This window comes from Lepidothrix coronata, unplaced genomic scaffold (genome assembly GCF_001604755.1).
Source record: "Lepidothrix coronata isolate B3197 unplaced genomic scaffold, Lepidothrix_coronata-1.0 Scaffold7, whole genome shotgun sequence".
Taxonomy (NCBI): Eukaryota; Metazoa; Chordata; class Aves; order Passeriformes; family Pipridae; genus Lepidothrix; species Lepidothrix coronata.
In genome coordinates this window covers 4,187,145-4,204,502 of record NW_016690187.1, presented here as the reverse complement: position 1 = coordinate 4,204,502, position 17,358 = coordinate 4,187,145, and the positions used below count along the sequence as shown (strand labels likewise).

At 38.3% G+C, this 17,358-nt stretch overlaps 2 protein-coding genes across 8 annotated transcripts in view; one reads left to right on the top strand and one right to left on the bottom strand.

Moving 5' to 3' along the window:
- Positions 1-2,353: 2,353 nt before the first annotated feature.
- GPR1 (G protein-coupled receptor 1) overlaps positions 2,354-17,358 on the bottom strand; it is a 23,206-nt gene continuing 8,201 nt past the window's right edge. For 3 of the 7 annotated variants that reach the window (XM_017837903.1, XM_017837895.1, XM_017837910.1), the window contains 2 exons: positions 15,520-15,667; positions 2,354-5,146 (listed from right to left, as the gene is read on the bottom strand). In XM_017837903.1, coding sequence (XP_017693392.1) covers positions 4,078-5,130 — 1,053 coding nt within the window. In that variant the 5' untranslated portion in view covers positions 5,131-5,146; positions 15,520-15,667 and the 3' untranslated portion in view covers positions 2,354-4,077. Of the gene's footprint in view, positions 5,147-5,262; positions 5,460-6,393; positions 6,533-6,571; positions 7,236-10,987; positions 11,008-15,519; positions 15,668-17,358 lie in introns of those variants that run through there. The other 4 variants (XM_017837941.1, XM_017837918.1, XM_017837932.1 and 1 more) reach the window with 4 other exon arrangements.
- ZDBF2 (zinc finger DBF-type containing 2) overlaps positions 15,560-17,358 on the top strand; it is a 25,218-nt gene continuing 23,419 nt past the window's right edge. Inside the window, exon 1 of the mRNA XM_017837871.1 lies at positions 15,560-15,571. The gene's annotated coding sequence lies outside the window, so the exon portion shown is untranslated. The remainder of the gene's footprint in view (positions 15,572-17,358) is intronic.

The following is a 17,358-nucleotide window of genomic DNA, read 5'->3' as shown; positions in this document are numbered from 1 at the left end:
GTGAGATGAAGGTAACTGAATCAACTGTAGTCTCAATGGGACTTGAGATTACCCTGGTACCTTCTCATGTGTTGTGTGACTTGTTCCTCTGAGGGTTGGAAACCTTTGCAGTGAAACGTCAAGTTTTGCTTCTTTCCCGGGGATTCTTGGTACAGCAACAAATGTTGATCATAAACTGCGCCTCTGGGAGGCGCTGCGAGCTCGGTGGCAGCGGTGTCCGAGCCGGGCAGCGTTGGGAGTGATCAACGGGAGCGCTGCCCAACGGGAGCGCTGCCCGCGGGTTGCAGCTAATGCAGATGTCTGCTTTACTTATATAACTTGACGCATGCTCCTGGTTAAAAACAACAACTAAAAAAAATTCGTTGAAATAAAACGCAAATATATAAAGTAGCAAAATTAACTCCAGTTTGAGCTGTTTACTTGGGTCTAGATTAGTTTCTAGATTGATACTGACTTTTTATTTTCATGATTGAAGAATGAATCAGAAATAAATTGTTTTCCAAAAAATTTCCATAGGAATGATATGAACGTAAAAGCTGTTGCAGTTGTGAAGCTTCTAGATAAATTCACAGTTCTATGCCTTCCATTGGATTGACAGGATTTATTGTGACCATGAAATGGATGCCTTTTCTGTGCCACATTGGTCTCTGAGACGAAGATGCTCAGTGCCAAAGCCTGACAACAGCAGCTTAGATAACTCCTTTTGTTCTTTTTTTCAGAGAGCATTTGTGTGGTTATCTGGCACAGCAGGTCCTGTTTCTCCTTGTCTAAAGGTCTACCAGCTTCAGATAATGTAAGATCTTTGTTTATAATTTGTCTCAGAAAAAAAAATCTGCCTGCTAAAGGTTTAAAGCATGGTTAAAGATTTGAAATAAGTATAATTACAGGCTCACTCGCCACCTTCCATAAACTCCTAAAAGGCTAACTTCATCCCATGTGTAACTAATGCACAGTACCACTTCTGTGGCAATTCTCTAGCTGTTGCTTCTGCTAAATCGGGTACCTTAGTTTTAGCAATTCTGTCATGGCTGCTGTTAAAATCAAGAAATTAGTAAATGCCTCATCATAAAAACAAAAATTCTGCTACAAAAATATAATTTTTATTATCCTTGGCCATCACTGCTTCTGACTTCCCCTTCAATGTGCTGCTTACCTTTAAACTCCTTCCTTGGCCTTGAAATTAAAGCTCTAACTGGATATAATGGTTTAATTTATAGACAGTAACATTGCTAAAATACAGCCCCATGAGCCATCCATGTGACCTGCTAGACTGGATTTGTGTGTGTGCTACATTTTTGCTAAGCATGCACCTACAAACTCTTCAGTTGTTGAGATTTCTTTTGTGTTTGATTTTTCTTTTGTTTGCTAATTTTTTTCCCCTGATGTTAGAAGGGAAGTTGCTGCACAAGAACAAAATAAAAAAAACCCTAGAGAGCACAGTCTCCCCAGTGAGAAAATAGATTGGCATGTGGACAAGAGAATTCCATATAATCCACATATATCTACATGAGAGGGTTTTGTGTAGTGTTTGGGTATGTGCTGGTGTATTACTGTGGCATTGTGCCTGTGAAAAATCAGCATCTTAGAGTAAACAAGGCAAGTATCCCAAGTGCACCCTGTAACAGAAAGATCAGTAGAAATTTCCATACTTTAAATGTGTGATACATGGCAATACTGGGGAAAGAGTTTTAACAAAAACTAACCCACATGAAAACCTTCAGAAGCACAAACTGTCCAGGAAGGAGATAAAATTAACCAGAACCTATCTATTATAAAATATGTCAATAGCTCTTTCCATAGTATCTCTTACCGTGATCAGATAGATCCCCTCTTCTGGCTTTTCTTTTCTGTTGTGGGTTGAACGAGCATCCTTCAGTCCAAGAAGCAGAGAATTGTTGGTCTTTTCTTGCAGATGCTCGGGAAACAGAAACTTAGAGCATTATTTGTTTTGTTTAGGTATCTTCCATTACTTTTGAAGAAATGATCTGGAGATAATTCTGCAACTGATCTTGGTGCGAATGGTAGTAGTTACATTGCAAAATTGTTAATCCACTTAATTCCATAGATCAAGGCTGATTTTGGCCCTATTCAATTCTATTCTCTCTCGTCTGCTTCAGGGCATGCTTTCTGATCATCTATGCAAGACAGCATATATGTTCTCCCTTTTGAAAATCAGCCTGTGACTGTATATAGGAATATATGTGCACACATAGCTGATGTGCAACAAGAAACCTTAATTCCCATAGTAGAAAGAGTCAGTGCTTGCTTTCATCTTCCAAAATCTTTGGGAAGGAGCTGTTATAAGAAAGGACAGTTACTGCATATTGCTGCTAAGAAAAGCAAATGAACACACTCTTTGGAAACAACAAAAATTTTATTACTTCATTTGGACTACAGTCAGGAAAGTACATCATTCCTAGAAAGATGTCAGGGAACATGTGAAGAAAAACTCCAAGATGTTTCATTTAGGCATATTCAGCAGCACAGTGCCAAAATATTATGATGAGTAACTATGTACCATGCAGCAAATGACTCAAAGGAAGAGTGCTGCTTACTAGCTTTCTAGCCTGAAGTGAAATACGCTGAAATTCCACTGATCCTGCCTGACTCTCCCAGGCTCTGAAACCAGAGCCCAAAGAAATAGTTAAAGACCAGTCAGACTGTTTCTATTTGTACAGCTACCAGTACTGGGTGTGGTCACGCATACATATATATATATTTTATACAAATGCAAATCTATTTACATATAAGGCCTCAATTACAGTATAAATGCTACTAATGTGTGTTGGCAGGCCATAGAAACTAGGTAGATTATCTGAAAGGCAATTTTATTCTATATACCTAAGCCAATAGCAAGTTAAAAACAGTTCAAATTTACCCAAAGCTCTGTGCTTTTACTTTTAGTGGAGTTTCGTCCCACATTCAACTTTTTAATTAAGTGGTATTGCATCAGAAATTGATTCGCTCCACATAGCATATCTGTATGTATATATATTTGCATTGGTGTGTGTGATTCTGCAGCAAGCAACAAGTTGGAACAGAACACAGCATAACTGGGACTACTTCATCTTTCTTATGGGAGTGGACTCCATTTCCTGGATGAACTGTCTTGCCTCTCATTTGGCAACAAAGTCCAAATTTGGCTACAGACTTGTAACAGAATATTGTCGAATTCACTACACCCATTTTTTGAAGCTTGACATTAAGGCAAACAAAATGTTATTTCTTTATCTTTGCTTGACAGAGCAATAAAAAGCAACCAATAGTTGTAAACCGCTGTAAGCCTAAAAACTTAAAAGAAGTATGGCACAGGACCTTTAATCTCAGCTTCTGCAAGAAATATTCTCACTAATTCTTTGCACATTTCAAATGAACCTAATACCTGTATGAAACATCTGCTCAGTATTTCGCACCCAGCTAGTGCTAAAAGCACAAGAATAAGTGACCAGAAAACATAGGGTCTCCTGTCTTAATTTTGAGTATAAGATAAAGAGCATTGGGAGAAGACAGATTTTATTTCCGTATTTTTCTTTTTTGACAAGAGAAGGCAGCAATTCAGTGTTCTCTGTCTTGGGATCATTCTCCAGTTGCAGAGCACAGCCACTTCACTTAGCTGGGATGTAGCTAGGTGACTCCTACTTCAGGCAGCACTAGGCAATCGGGACTCATGGCCACTGATGTATGGCTACAACCTCTTGGATGAGACTGCCTCAAACAAGAGAGGTACCAGTGATGGCAAGGAGGAATATTTTTAGTATGTGCTCTTTTGATATCAATGAGGTATGGAACCATAGCAAAACAATGGGATTAAAACAATATTCCTCATCAAAAACCCAGCTGGAGTAATTCCACTTATGCTGACAACTTTCAGCTCAGGCTGTATGTGCATTGCAAGGACACCACACCCAAATGATGTGTCCATTAAAAACCTTTCAATTAAAGCAGCAAATGCAATTAAGCCAACTGTTTATAGAAAACTGTATATGCAAAGATGCATATCTGACTGTCAGATGTGAAGTCAAGAACAACTCCAAATCTCCCGTCAGCTTTTCTGGAGAGGGATGTTGACGAGAACAGTCACTGGGCAGTTTCACAATAGTGCACAGGCGCATGGCTGTTTTCCGAGCTCCACAGCTGCTCGCTGACAGTTCCTGAGCGGCTCACTTCCCACAGAGCCAGTTTTAGCACCTCAGAGACTGTTGTCTTGACCTGGGCCTGGAACTTTTTGCTTATCAGAACATAGAGGATTGGATTGAGGCAACTGTTGATGAAACCAAGGCCAGTGGAGAGCGGAATGCCATCCTGTAGTAAGTCATGCAAGTTTTCGTCATGGTGAGCAGACAGCTCCACAATGCTGAATATGTGATATGGTGTCCAGCAAACAAAAAAAGCTACAACTACAGCAATGATGGTCCAGAAAAGCCTGCTAGAAGTCAATACAGTTCTCCTCTTCACTTTGACAATCAGCAATGAGTAGCAAATGACCATGGTCACTAAAGGGAAGAGGTAACCAAACGCAAGCCTCACCCAAATGAGAATGTGATGTGTCAGCAAAATAAGTTCTCTGTCGTGCACATGGAAGTTGTTGTAGCAAATGGTGACATTGTTCAGAACCGTAGCTGTGTCTCTAAAGTATAAGGCAGGGCCACCAATAATTGCAGCTGACATCCAAATGACCCCACTGAGAACAAGGGTGTTCCTTACAGTCCGATACTTGTAGGAAAAGACTGGGTGGACAAGGCGGATGTAGCGGTCAAGGCTAATGAATGTCAGGAAGAAAACACTGGCAAACATATTAAGTAGTGCAATGAATGAGTTCATTTTGCAGAGCCACTTCCCAAAAGGCCAGTGGAAGCCCATTGCCACATACGTAATATAGAGGGGCAGGAAGAGAACAAAAATGAAATCTGCAATGGCCAGATTGAGGAACCAGAGGGTAGAAACAGATTTATCCCATTTAAAGCCCATAAACCAGATGACAATGGCATTACCTGGCACTCCCAGCAGAAATGCCACACTGTAAAAGAAAAGGGAAATAATATGGGCAATGCTGGGGGAGGACTGGGGTGACTCATCTTCCTCAGACAGGTCGTAGAAATAAGAATAATTCTCAAAATCTTCAAATGTCATGCTGCAGAGTTGCTTTCTGGGGAAGAAAAGAAATGAAATGGTCAGAGGAGAAAAGTTTTACTGTGCTGTAAATAGTAAACTGCAATTCTTTTAAGTTCTTGTTCATAAAAAACCCCCAAAACATTGACTTACATATCTATCACATTTTATGTCAGTTGCTAGCACAAAGCTCGTGAAGAATTCTGGTCACAGGCATTTTAAGGAATGTTCAAATCAAAACAACACTTGAAATCTTCAGGAACTGTTTTCCACATGTTGACTTCTCAGTGACAGCACTGAGCACAATATCACTGGTAAATTTCTAGGTGACCAGATGCAAAATTTTACTGAATGATAGAAAAAGAATGATTTTACTATTCTTTTCTGGTCAAGTTTCATACTTTATTGCTCTGTTCCTACACGAAGCAAGTTTTATAGATTATATCTGTCTAAAATCAGAGGAGCATCAGACATCTATGTAGGCAAAAAAGTTCACTTAAAACACCAGGAAGGCATTTTTTATAAAATTACACCCACCACCCCCGCCTCAAATTATAGTTGACAAAATGACAGTGATTTCTCAAGCAATTAAAAGTTCATGGGTTTATTAATCTCTACCATGTATCTTTGTATCAAGGAATGATGATTCAACATATTAGATTTCCCCAATGCAGCAAAAGATGTACAGAAAGAAATATACAGAACATATTTCAGGGATAATACATACAACTATACTATTCTTCCACCAGTGAGCTGAGAAACAGGCATAGATGAAAGAAAACAAAGCTTCCCATGAATACAACAGACACTGTAAAAACTATGGATGAAAATGTGCGTGCCTCCTTTTTTCTTTTTATTTCAAAACAGAAATTTCAGAATTTTCTGGTTTTTTCTCTTGCAAAAGCATCTGGAACTTACAAGTACAACATGATTTTTCATATAGGAATTTTCTTATGTGGGAGGGAGAGAAGGCAGTAGGGGAGAGGAGAGTGGAATATAAACAAAAGAAAAACTCTGAAAACAAAAGTATATTAAGGAGAAAACAGATAGCAAACAGCGGTTGAACAAGAAAAAAAAAGGCAGTCAGAATTTATGTGACAAAGCTGCATAACACTACAGGTGGCCACAGTCTGACAAAAGTATCTGCAATGGTCAAACCAATTATTCTGCCAAGCTCTGTTATCATTTAAAGCTATGTTGTCTGGTTGGATTCAGTTGCACTGAGAACCTGTCCCTGAGAGCCGGATGCAACCAGTCCATTAGCTGTACTATGAATGATCTTACCGCTACACTTCTGAGTGCTATCTCCATTCCGAAACCGAAATTCAGCCCGAGCTTTTGGAACTCAGCCCTGCATTCCTGTAATTCCATTCATTACAGCATGCTAAGGACAACAGGAGAGGGGTCTCCTGAGCACACTGCCTGCAGAACAACATCTGCAAGCTTGCATTCATGCACATACCTTTCCTCCAAAAAAGTAGTTCTCCCAGTTTGAAAGGATTACTCACACAAGTGAAGCTACGCATGTGCACACGCATTAGCAGGATTAGATTTCTCATTTGTAGATGGATGGACAAGGAGGAAAAAAAAAAAGGTTGTGTAATTTTATATCTCTTGATTAAAAAAAGATGTAGTAAGTAAGAGTCAATACAGCCTGTCCTGTCAAGAGGCTATGATAGCATTTGCTCTTTTTAATTTACATCAGGCTGAAGGAATGTTAGTTGGTTTGCTGTCCTGATAAAATGATACTTATTGGGCTATATTTATGTAATTACCCCTACATTATGTAATCCACCCTTTTGAGGGTGGATTCTGCATTAAATACCACTACCACCCATCTGAGTAATTTTTTCAAACAGCCTAACAGCTGCTGAGAGAATAGTATAAACATGGAACAGTACCACGAACATCTGGAACAACAATATATTTGGACAGTTTCAGAGGACAGTCAGGTTAATAATTGGATTTTTAAGTGGTTTTGCCTATATAAAGAACTATACCTTCAAATCTGCAAAATCTGCAGATTGCATTTGCAATTAAACAATAAAAAAAAAAATCCAACTCTTTAAACTCTTGCTGAATAACATGCTCTATTTCAGACACTAATAAATTTTGCTTTTAAGAGTTAGCACAACATAATAATACTTGAATTCAAACATTTCCTCACAGACTTTTTTTCCGTAATGTTGCTAAAAAAACCATAATGACAAACATTTGCCTATCGCCCAACAATGTTAATTTTATGTTTAGTATTTCAAAGATGATGTATAGCAGGAGAAAGAAAACACACATAAATAAATGCCAAATATTTACCAAGCCTCCAGTAGTTTAAAACTCCATTGAAAGAGCACACCTTCAGGATGCAATTATTTTTCCAAGCTTATATGTTTCCTTATCTCTAGTCTTCCAATGCAATGACTCTTTTGCAGTGGGAGTAAGAAAGCAGGAGGAACGTTGTTTACCACTGCTCCCAGTGCACAGATGCTGAAACTAAACTCTGTGTCTCGGGTTCAGCAAAGATTGCCAATTACATTTGCAAAGTCCAGGAACTTTTACCTCTGGCACTGACATGTATGAAGTACTTCTATAACAGGACTCAGAGTGTTAAGCCCTGTTCTGAAAAAGATAAGCAGTAGGTGATTGTCAGGGAGCTATTCTGGTTTACCAATAAGGACACAGATTTTTTCTATTAATCATCATTCAGCAGGGATGTTTCTTTGTGATCTTAAAACACACTATCTCAAATACATGACTCTGAAATTAATAAATTTTCAGAGTCAGAGGTGTCTTGCAGTTCAAGTCTAGGTCTTGAAAGTGAAGAAATCTAATTGTATTCCTCATTCTGATACTGATTTCCTGTATGGTCTTTGATAAATGGCCTAATTTCCAAGCTGGAAAAAATTCTCATGAACCTGTCTGCAAACTGAGGCTCAGTAGAGAAAACAATACTTTTAGACAGCAGTTTCTTCTTAGCTTTCAGGCAACTGTTAGAAAGGGTAAGGGAGGTTTTGGTGCGGTTCACTGGCTCAGTCTCTGCTGGTCTGGGGAGCCAGTGCATGGAAAATATTTTTCAATAAACAGGAAAGTGTGGTTAGAGGTCTGCCAATAAGACTTGGGAGCAGCCACAGGTTACAGAACAGTGTTCTATTGCCTATGGATTAATATAACCAAGTTTAGACTTCATCCTGTCCTTTTTTAAATTTTATTTTAAATACTAAACACCCTGTGTAACGTGTATGCGCAGCAGTGGTTTGACGAGTCTGTTCCTGTTTGCTGAGGTCATAAGCTGCTTTGAAAACTGAGCCTCCTTGATTCAGTTGCTTAATTATGAAAATAGTTGACCAGGAGGTTTCATTTCCTGTCCCCTTCTGTAAAATAGAAGTTAATTAGTAAATGACTTCATAGGAATATCACAGGCTAGCACTTGGTGCTTCTAGATCTTGAGACAGAAAGCAGAATTAGCAGGAAATACAAATCATTAGGACAAATTTCTAAAACACAAAGCCACAGAACTGCTGAAAACAGACTTCACTGCGTTGCACAAAATGTCTTTCTCTGAATTTCAGCAGGGAATTACAAACTTGGATCTCAGTTGACATATTCATAGTTTTTTTACTTAAAGTACCTAGAGTTTGTTTTCTCTGCCCCTATGTAGTTAAGCCATAATGACAACTTGGACAAATTGTTGGATCTGCCTAAAATAGAATAGCTTTTGTCACACTAAGAATGGCTGTTATGACATGGGACTAGTACTCTGGAATCTATTCATGGCTAGGCCACATGCACCCTGTTTGACCAGGGGAAGTCGTTTGACCTCTCCACACCTCAGCCCTGAGGTCAGTGGAACAGCTTTGGAATTAAATTACATTGCATTTTCAGTCTAAAATAGAAGAAAACAAACAAAATAGTTGCAATTTTTGCCCACTTCACTTTATGCAAAGTCTTTGTGGGGGTTCAAAGTTCCCTGGGCACCACACAAGTTAGGACCCAACTGAATTACACTGGCAATTTATACCACATGTTTGGTATAACACAGCCTCTCTCTCACATTTGGTCCTCATTATCTTTGAATTTTACGGAGGTCCAAGGAAAGAGTTTATTCATTGCCTATGTCAGTTAAAAGTTAACACAAATATTTGAGTGGTAGTCCCCAAATTTATTTGTTCAGTGTGATAAACAGTGTTCAGAGCCCCTGGCCAGCTAGATTGGTTTCAGAGGTCACAGTAGTGAGTTCTGACTTACTAGGAAAATCACAGTTTGCAGAGTTGGCTGTCTCAACAGTTCAGTTCATAGAGGGAATATATTACACAAACTCTCCTTTTAATGTCTTTATGAATAATTTTGAGCATATCACATTCCATGTGTATTATTTATGGTTAAAGGAAAGCTTATTTGATTGAGTCGCTTCAACTTCTGTCATTTGCAAGCACCAAATGTTGGAGAACAACTAGTTTCACAAAAAAAAGCCTCCTTGTCATACTGTGCATCAACAAGTTTATCTGGGCATTGAATCCACTTGAGAGCCCTCAAATATTTTTCTGGGAACTTCTGAGGTGACAAATTTTGAATTTATCTAGCTCAAAAAACAAAACATGAAATTCATGGGGTAGTTTATCTAAAACTTTTAAGACTCAGAAGGCTAAGTAAATTCATTAGAGGTACATATGTATTTTTATATATTTATATTTTATATTTTTATATTTGTATTTTATATTTATATTTTTAAATATATATTACGAAGACATAAGAAAGATTACGAAATGCACAAGGAATACTGATGAGATTACAAACTGTCACACACTCATATTTCTCCCTAAAAGAACAAAGCCAAGACAACCACCTGCCTCTATGTAGAAACCTTCTTATAGCAGTGCCTGATACACCTGTACTACAAAATTAAATCATAGCTATGCTAGAGTTTAAGCCTAAAGCTGACCCTGCAGTCAAAGCTACCAGGCCACAAGCATTTTAAGGTACTACACACAAAGGCAGAATCAAGGCTTGTGTGTATGTTTTCTCTTTCACAGACATGTACACAAATGTGATCCCAAGCACCAGGTCTTCTATTCCCAAAGATGACAATAAAACCCGGGTGTCCTCAGGATACACACTAGGGAAGGGGAGGGCACCTGATAACTACATAGTTAGTGCCTGTTCTTGCTCTTATTCCTTTCTGTTAACACAGCTAAAAGTAAAAATATCTTTTTTAATATTCCTTTTGAATGTAAGGAGTTGCTGTAGCCACTGCAAGTCTATCATTTGACCTCAAAGATAGTAGATTAGAGTCAAGAAAATGACTGGTGATACCTGTGAACACTTAAAGTAGTCCCTTTTTTGCAGAAAAAAAATATTCTCATGTTCTTACAAGTAGGTAAAAATAGACGTTTAGGTAAACAGTGCCACTCGAGATTTAAAATATCATCTTATACTGTATGTGTCAGCACTGCCGAAGTATTTACATAACCAGTCTCAACCCCTCAGTATTCATAACCCTTACCGAAACTAGGTTCAAGTGAGAAGCATCATCAGTCTGGTTTACAGACAGGAATGCTGAGAGTGACCTACAGGAAATCTCTGATCAAACCGAGTGCTAAACCTGGAGTCCCTGCCTAGTGGTTTAACCACAGTCCTATCCTCCTTTCTTAAACTTAATACTGTCCCTTCCCTCATGATGAAGTGAAGAAACCACGGCTTCACCTCCCTAAAGGGAGGCTCTCCCCGAGCCATCATGCCCATTGTGTTGGAGGGAGACAGCACTTACCTGGGCAGCCCTTACAGGTTCTGACCTTTTCCCTCTGCACTGAAGAGAAAATGAATCTGGATTTCCACTGTTTGCTGGTCACATATACTAATCTGTCTCTGCAGACCCAGGACATACCTCAGAGCTGTTAAGCACACCTCTCAGAGCCCAGCAGGTACACCACATATCATACTGGCTGTGTTCTCAGCATGTAAGATATGCACACTAATGAAGTATTGTTCCAGGCAGACATCATGTGTTTTCTATTCCTCCACAAATGCCAGCAGTATTTTCTTTGGCTATAAGCCACCATCATAACTACATACCTAGAGTAATAGAGATATCCAATTAAAAAAAACGTAAGTGCCTCAGCTTCACAGTGACTAGATTGACTAATTAATTAGAAATGCTTGCATTTCTAATTAATTATGGCTTTTAAAGGTTTTCAAGCAAAAATTAGTTGGAAATTTTATTTTGCAACCGTCTCGTATATTTGTGATGAAAGATGATTTTGACTACCATTTATGTGCCATTACACGATCAGGCAGCTCTGAGCATGTTTTTTACATGGCCGTACTCCTTCAGCAAACACACATTTTACCACAACTCCCTCCTAACAGAAAGCATCAAAGTGACAGTAGAGAATAAAGAGTATGCAGATATTTCTTTCAGATTATCAACCGTTGTCTCAGCAGACTGAAAAAGGACAATTAAACATATGTTAGACAACAGCCATCCTAAAGGTACTGCAGAGTAACAGCAAGTCATTACAGAAAAAAATAAAATAACTCTCTCCAGCAAGATACAAAATATCTATCAAATAAGAGATAAAAAATAGCTTACAATTTGCTACACTTACTGTCCTTTTAACAAGAAGAGTTTAGAACTAACCCCAGAGAAAATTAGCACCACAACTCAGTCCTCTAATATGCCTTCTTATATCCTATTCTATTCCAGAAATATTAAATTTCCCAGTCATTTATAAAAGTATGCTTGGTTATGTACTGTCCTCCAAATTGAAGTCTATTCTCCTAGGTTTATTCTACTCCTCATTAATACACATCAGCAGTTTCTTCTTTCATGAATGCAATATTGCTGTGATTATATTACTGTTGACACCTACTCTTGCATGGATAAATCAGAACATCCAAAATATCACTAGTACATTTCTTATCAACTGAAATGTTTTAGATAACATACTTTATTATGTCCTCACCGTTAATATACTAGAATCACTGTGTACAGTAGATTAAAGGTGTCTACTTCTGTATGAGTGTTATTCTAATATTCCTACTCATACAAAGCTAACTATTTCATTTACTTTAAGATCAAGTCTAAAATAAGCACTGCCTGTATTGCTGCAAAACTAAAAAATTCATAATGTTAATATCAGGAGGACTGGATATTTATTCATCTCCCTAATATGACACTGGCAACACTCCCTAGCACTGATAAGAATAGATGGCACCTATGATTAAGGTGTCAAATTAGGAGCTTGGAAATACTGGTTTTACAGGCTTCCCATATTAGCTTTGCAAATCACTTCTCACTTGGCTCTGCTAGATATAGCACAACCCCTCAGTTAACATTATTCAGGCTTCTTAAATGGGCAGTGATTCTTAATATTTTCAAAACACCTAATTAAAATGATGGGGGGCTGAGCTCGTTAAAGAGGATCATTAGAAAGAAGGAGTGGGAGTGTAGAAAGTGATATTACATTGATGGTACAGGACTTACTACGCACTCCTTTCCCTCTATCATCTAAAAGGCTTCAGAAGGGAATAAAACTTCTATGCCAAGCTCACACTTGCTGAAAAAGCATGTTTTTTATGTCGGGGAAAGTACCCAAAGGCCTCAGCCTTCGAGATCAAAGCCTCATTGGATCTAGGCACTATAAGAACATAATGAGAGACAATTCCTGCTTTGTTTATAAATAAACAAAATAAACAGAGACAAGAAGAGCATGAGAAGGAACAGAAGAAATATCTTGCCCAAAGCCAAATAGTAGATTCAAAGGTAGAGCTGGAGGCAGAATTCAGACCTTGCTGAAAGAGTGAAGAGGGAAGTATCTATTGTGGACACAGGGAAAAGATACTGGTACTTCATACTTGTGCCTTGTGATTCTTGAAATACATTCTTCAAGAAGTATCAAAAAAGGACAAGAGAGCCTGGGTAGGGAAGAGAAATAGGAAAATGCTCCAAACCTGTTGCTAGCTAATGTCCCTGCCAAGAAGTAGAGACTTAGTGTGCTGGCTTTTGCAGTTAACTCTTGCAAACAAACCTGACTTGTAGTAATGGGTTTATTAGCTTCCCTTTGAGCCCAGTAATAAAAAATTATTGTATCTGCAGCAAGTCTGTTCAGTTTTATCCAAAGAACTGTAATGCAGTAAAATGGTGGGCCAGGTATAAGACAGCTGCAATAAGCCAGCAGCAATTTTCTCTGGAAAAAAGCAGCCAGGGGCTGATACAGGGTTTTTGGCTCCTGTCTTCAGGTTCTCAAGCTCTGGAACATAATGAAGACACAAAGAATACAGAATTAGTTGAGCTCCCCTGGAAGAACTATATGTTTCTTTTGAGGACACAAAACTTCTCTTTAGTCTCAGGAGCCTAGCAAGTGTGGGAGAGTTCATCTCTGCATTATGGCACCTTCCCTTCTAAAACCAATGTGTGTTGGTCACTGCCCACCACAGTCACAGCAATCCCTTTCTTCTGGTAACAAGCCACCAGAAGCTGTTCCTTCCAGTGAACTCTCTTTTGCAAAGCCAGCCACAACAGAGCCCTGCAGTGTTGTGAAACTGCTAGCTTTAGACTGAATGAACACAAGTCAAACTATTATCAGAAATAATGAGTGCAAATTAGCCAGACAATCAGCCACCACAGTGAGACAGCTGAACTGCTGGCACATTCCACAAGACAAAATAAATAAATAAGCAAATAATAAGACCATTCAATAGATTACAATCCTCTGCAAACCTAGCTGTCGCTTAGTGCTTGGAATAGCAGAGTTATTAATACAAAATTAACATCTAATAACAGATCACAAACTTCAAGTGTCTGTTAAGAAACAGAAGGAGAGGAAAATTCTTTAAGGCAACTGGCTTTATTAGGAAACATATAAATTTCCTCTTTAATCAATCTATCCGAACTAAACACAAATCTAAGCATTTCAGATGCTGCTCATTAGATTGTCAGCAGAGAAAAAAATTCGTAAAATTAAAAGAATGTATAGTACATAGAAATTTATTATTTTGATCAATACTTTTCTTCTGCCCCCACCAGAGCAGTAAAACTCTGTGATCAGATTCTGCCTAAGAATCCTTATACAGAGCTTTCCTGACATATGATCCCTTTCCACAAAGGCAATTCGAGAATTCAAACCATAAATTCATTCTCCAGGCTTAAATAACTTCCACTGCACCACACTCAGAGATTTTAAGTGCAGTAGAAGTGGACTGTAGTGTCACTCATGGCACATATAGGGATTCCTAGGATTGAAGTAAACTTGGTAGGACCTCTATCCTGTTTGCCTGGCATAAGTGATTGATAATATTTTAAATTTGGGCAGAAGCTGCAATGACATTAAACAAAAGTAAATTGGGTTATCAAAATATTTGCATTTCCTAATTCAGCTGAAGCAGGACGATAATATGATGCTAGTGAAGGTAAGGTATCATAAGCAAGTTAATCCTGAAAGCAGTTTCTACAAAGCTGCTCCGACAAATTCCTGTACCCTGATATACCCTTACTTTCTTCTCCTTAGCTGTGAGATAATGAATATTCAAAATTATTCAGAAATACCATTTCATTCAGCTAGGAAAAAAAATGTTTTGATGTGTTTTAATTCATAGACATATGAACATAGGCATAATTCAATGTATACATGTTGTGTAAGTCTACAAAAACAGGTCTGTGATGTTGTTTGGCTTTGCAAGATCACATTTAGAAAGGCGACAGGTGACAAGGACACTGTTATCACTAAGTCTGAATAAGTGGTGGAATATAGCCCTGTCTCATTGTGTGGTAGTATACAAGGCTTCAGATCTTCTTGCCACTTCTAGGAAACGAGCCAATACACTTAATGAACTAGATCCATGTCCTACCTTCTTCCACAATGATTAGGGAAAACATACACACTTTCCAGCTGAGATCGTAGAAACCTTATTTAATTCTGCATGACTGTAATTCTTCAGAATTATTTTGTTAAGTTGAAATGATTTCCAGTTTCTAGAATCAGTTCAGAGCAGAACTGGTGTACTTTTTTCTAATAACACTGGGAATCTCTATAGCTATGGGAGACATACTATCTCTACCCAAATAAAAAAACCTAAAAACCTGCATACTAAGGGAGATGGGGGGGAGAGAGAGATTTAAATCAAGGTCACTTACCATTCTCTGACACGATAAAACTCCTTGAAGTGTGTATAAACATATTCAGAAGTCATTAAAAATTAAATTCACGCATACTTTCATATCTTTTCTGGCTGCTGGGGTGATTCAAAACAATCTTTGAAATATGTGAATATCACAGACTTTCTTCCAAGAAGCTGTTTTGGCCAGTATGTGCTACACCATCTTACAGAGTTTGCTTGCAAGTCTTGTTGTAGCTGTAGAAATACATTATTTAGAAGTGAGGGAGAAAAAGATTTTAAATATAAGAGAGATTGACCCACCTTTCTTAGTTCTTTGAAACAAAAGGCACCGTAAATCAGGGACGTGAGCTCTGTAGCAGAAGGGAGAATGAAATGATCTGCAGAGTTCAGAGTGACTTCAGTGTGATTCCAGCTGCTTCACTTGGCTACTGCCTTCCCTCTAATAAAGCTGCAGAACGATATAACGTAGTGTTTGTTTTCAGCTGAGGAAGTTGTTTCCAACTTCCCTTGGTTTTCTAGACCAATTTTTGAAATACTGCCATTCTGTATAATCCCAGTATTTCACCAAAAATAAATGTTAGACATATGAATGAATCATTTTGGTCAGTGTCCAAGCAAGCAACAGATGTGGTGACTGATGAATGGAAAGAGACCTTACAGTTGTGGGCTGCTTTTTGTTATGCAGAGAAGAGGCTGAACAGTATTTCTTTGTAAGCACTCTGGTTTATAGAAAATAATGTTGAATGAGCTGAAAGATGCCTAAAAAGTCACACTGAAAGCATCGTTTTGTAACTGCATGGCATGATATGTTCCTTTTGTATTTAGGATTAGTAGATTAATCTCCTTCTGTGGGTAAGGTAGAAGTGAGCTCCTCAAAACACTGATTAGTGACTCTTTGTCAGACAGTGTAACACTGGTCAGAAATTTGAACTGGATTTTAGGAGACTGGGTTGGTTCCCAACTCTGTAAAGAGCCTGCCGAATTTTTGTGGCCAAGCCTTATGATCTCCATGTAGTTCAGTTTCTCAGTCAGTAAAATGGGAATATTATTCCACTGGATTCAGCCTACCATTGATTCACTCGACTCTGATGGTATCACACTTATCATACCATTTCAAATCAGCTGAGCATCTGTCAGTCTGCCCTTACCAAAATCAAATCTTCTAGTGGGAGCAATAATCCAACAGTGTTACTTCTCTATCACTAATGCAAAACATGTAACATGTTCAGCACTGATTGAATCTAGTCAATGCCAAATTTTCCAGATTTCAGAGATCACAGATTCTCTTAACACTAACCAAAACCTCTTTTTAGCAAAACTAACCTGTTTTGTTTTTCCTCCATGACAACTCTTCCTGTTCTGCCAATATAACTTTAAACACTGATAGCTTGAACAGGAGTGTGAAAACCTCTAATTCTATGAAAGGAGGATGGAGATTATGTTATGGTGAGGCAGAGAGGCCCTGGACTATGAGAAAAGGACAGGGGGACATGATTCCTGTGACAGGAGATGAACAGAGGGGGTTGACTGAGGAAAGCACATGGAAAGATTCAAGGACCTCACTTGTTTATTTCTTGCATTTTAAAGATTTCCTATTTTCTCTAGGTGTCTGATTGGTTAACCTTCACTGATAAAATCTCTTTTAACAGTAGTTCTCTTCTTTTGTAAATATTGGGATAGGGTAACTATAGGCACCACTTAACAGCAGATCTGCTGAGGTTTTTTTCCTTGTAATGGCACATGAGTCTGTATGTCTCTAGGTACTTTGCCAAATCCAGTTATTGTAAGGCAGTTAATTCAAGGGTTTGCTCAGTACTATTTTAGTAGGACAAAAGAGGAAATTACTGGGTAGATAACCCTCACATGATACACAAAAGAAAAAAAAAACCAGCAAGAAAAGGATTCACACATATGCCAAATGTTCTTCTCTTCTTCTGGAGAATGCAATGGATTCTAGCAGTTTGGGGTAGTGAGGAACTGTCCTTAAGGTGCTGTTTACTTCACCATAAACTAAAACAGTTTTGTGACTACTCTAACATATACTGGTGATGATAGCTTATCCTCAGGGAGGATTAAACCTCTCATGGCTATTTTCCTCACCTTTCCTTACCACTGTACCAAATATGAAATCCCAAATGC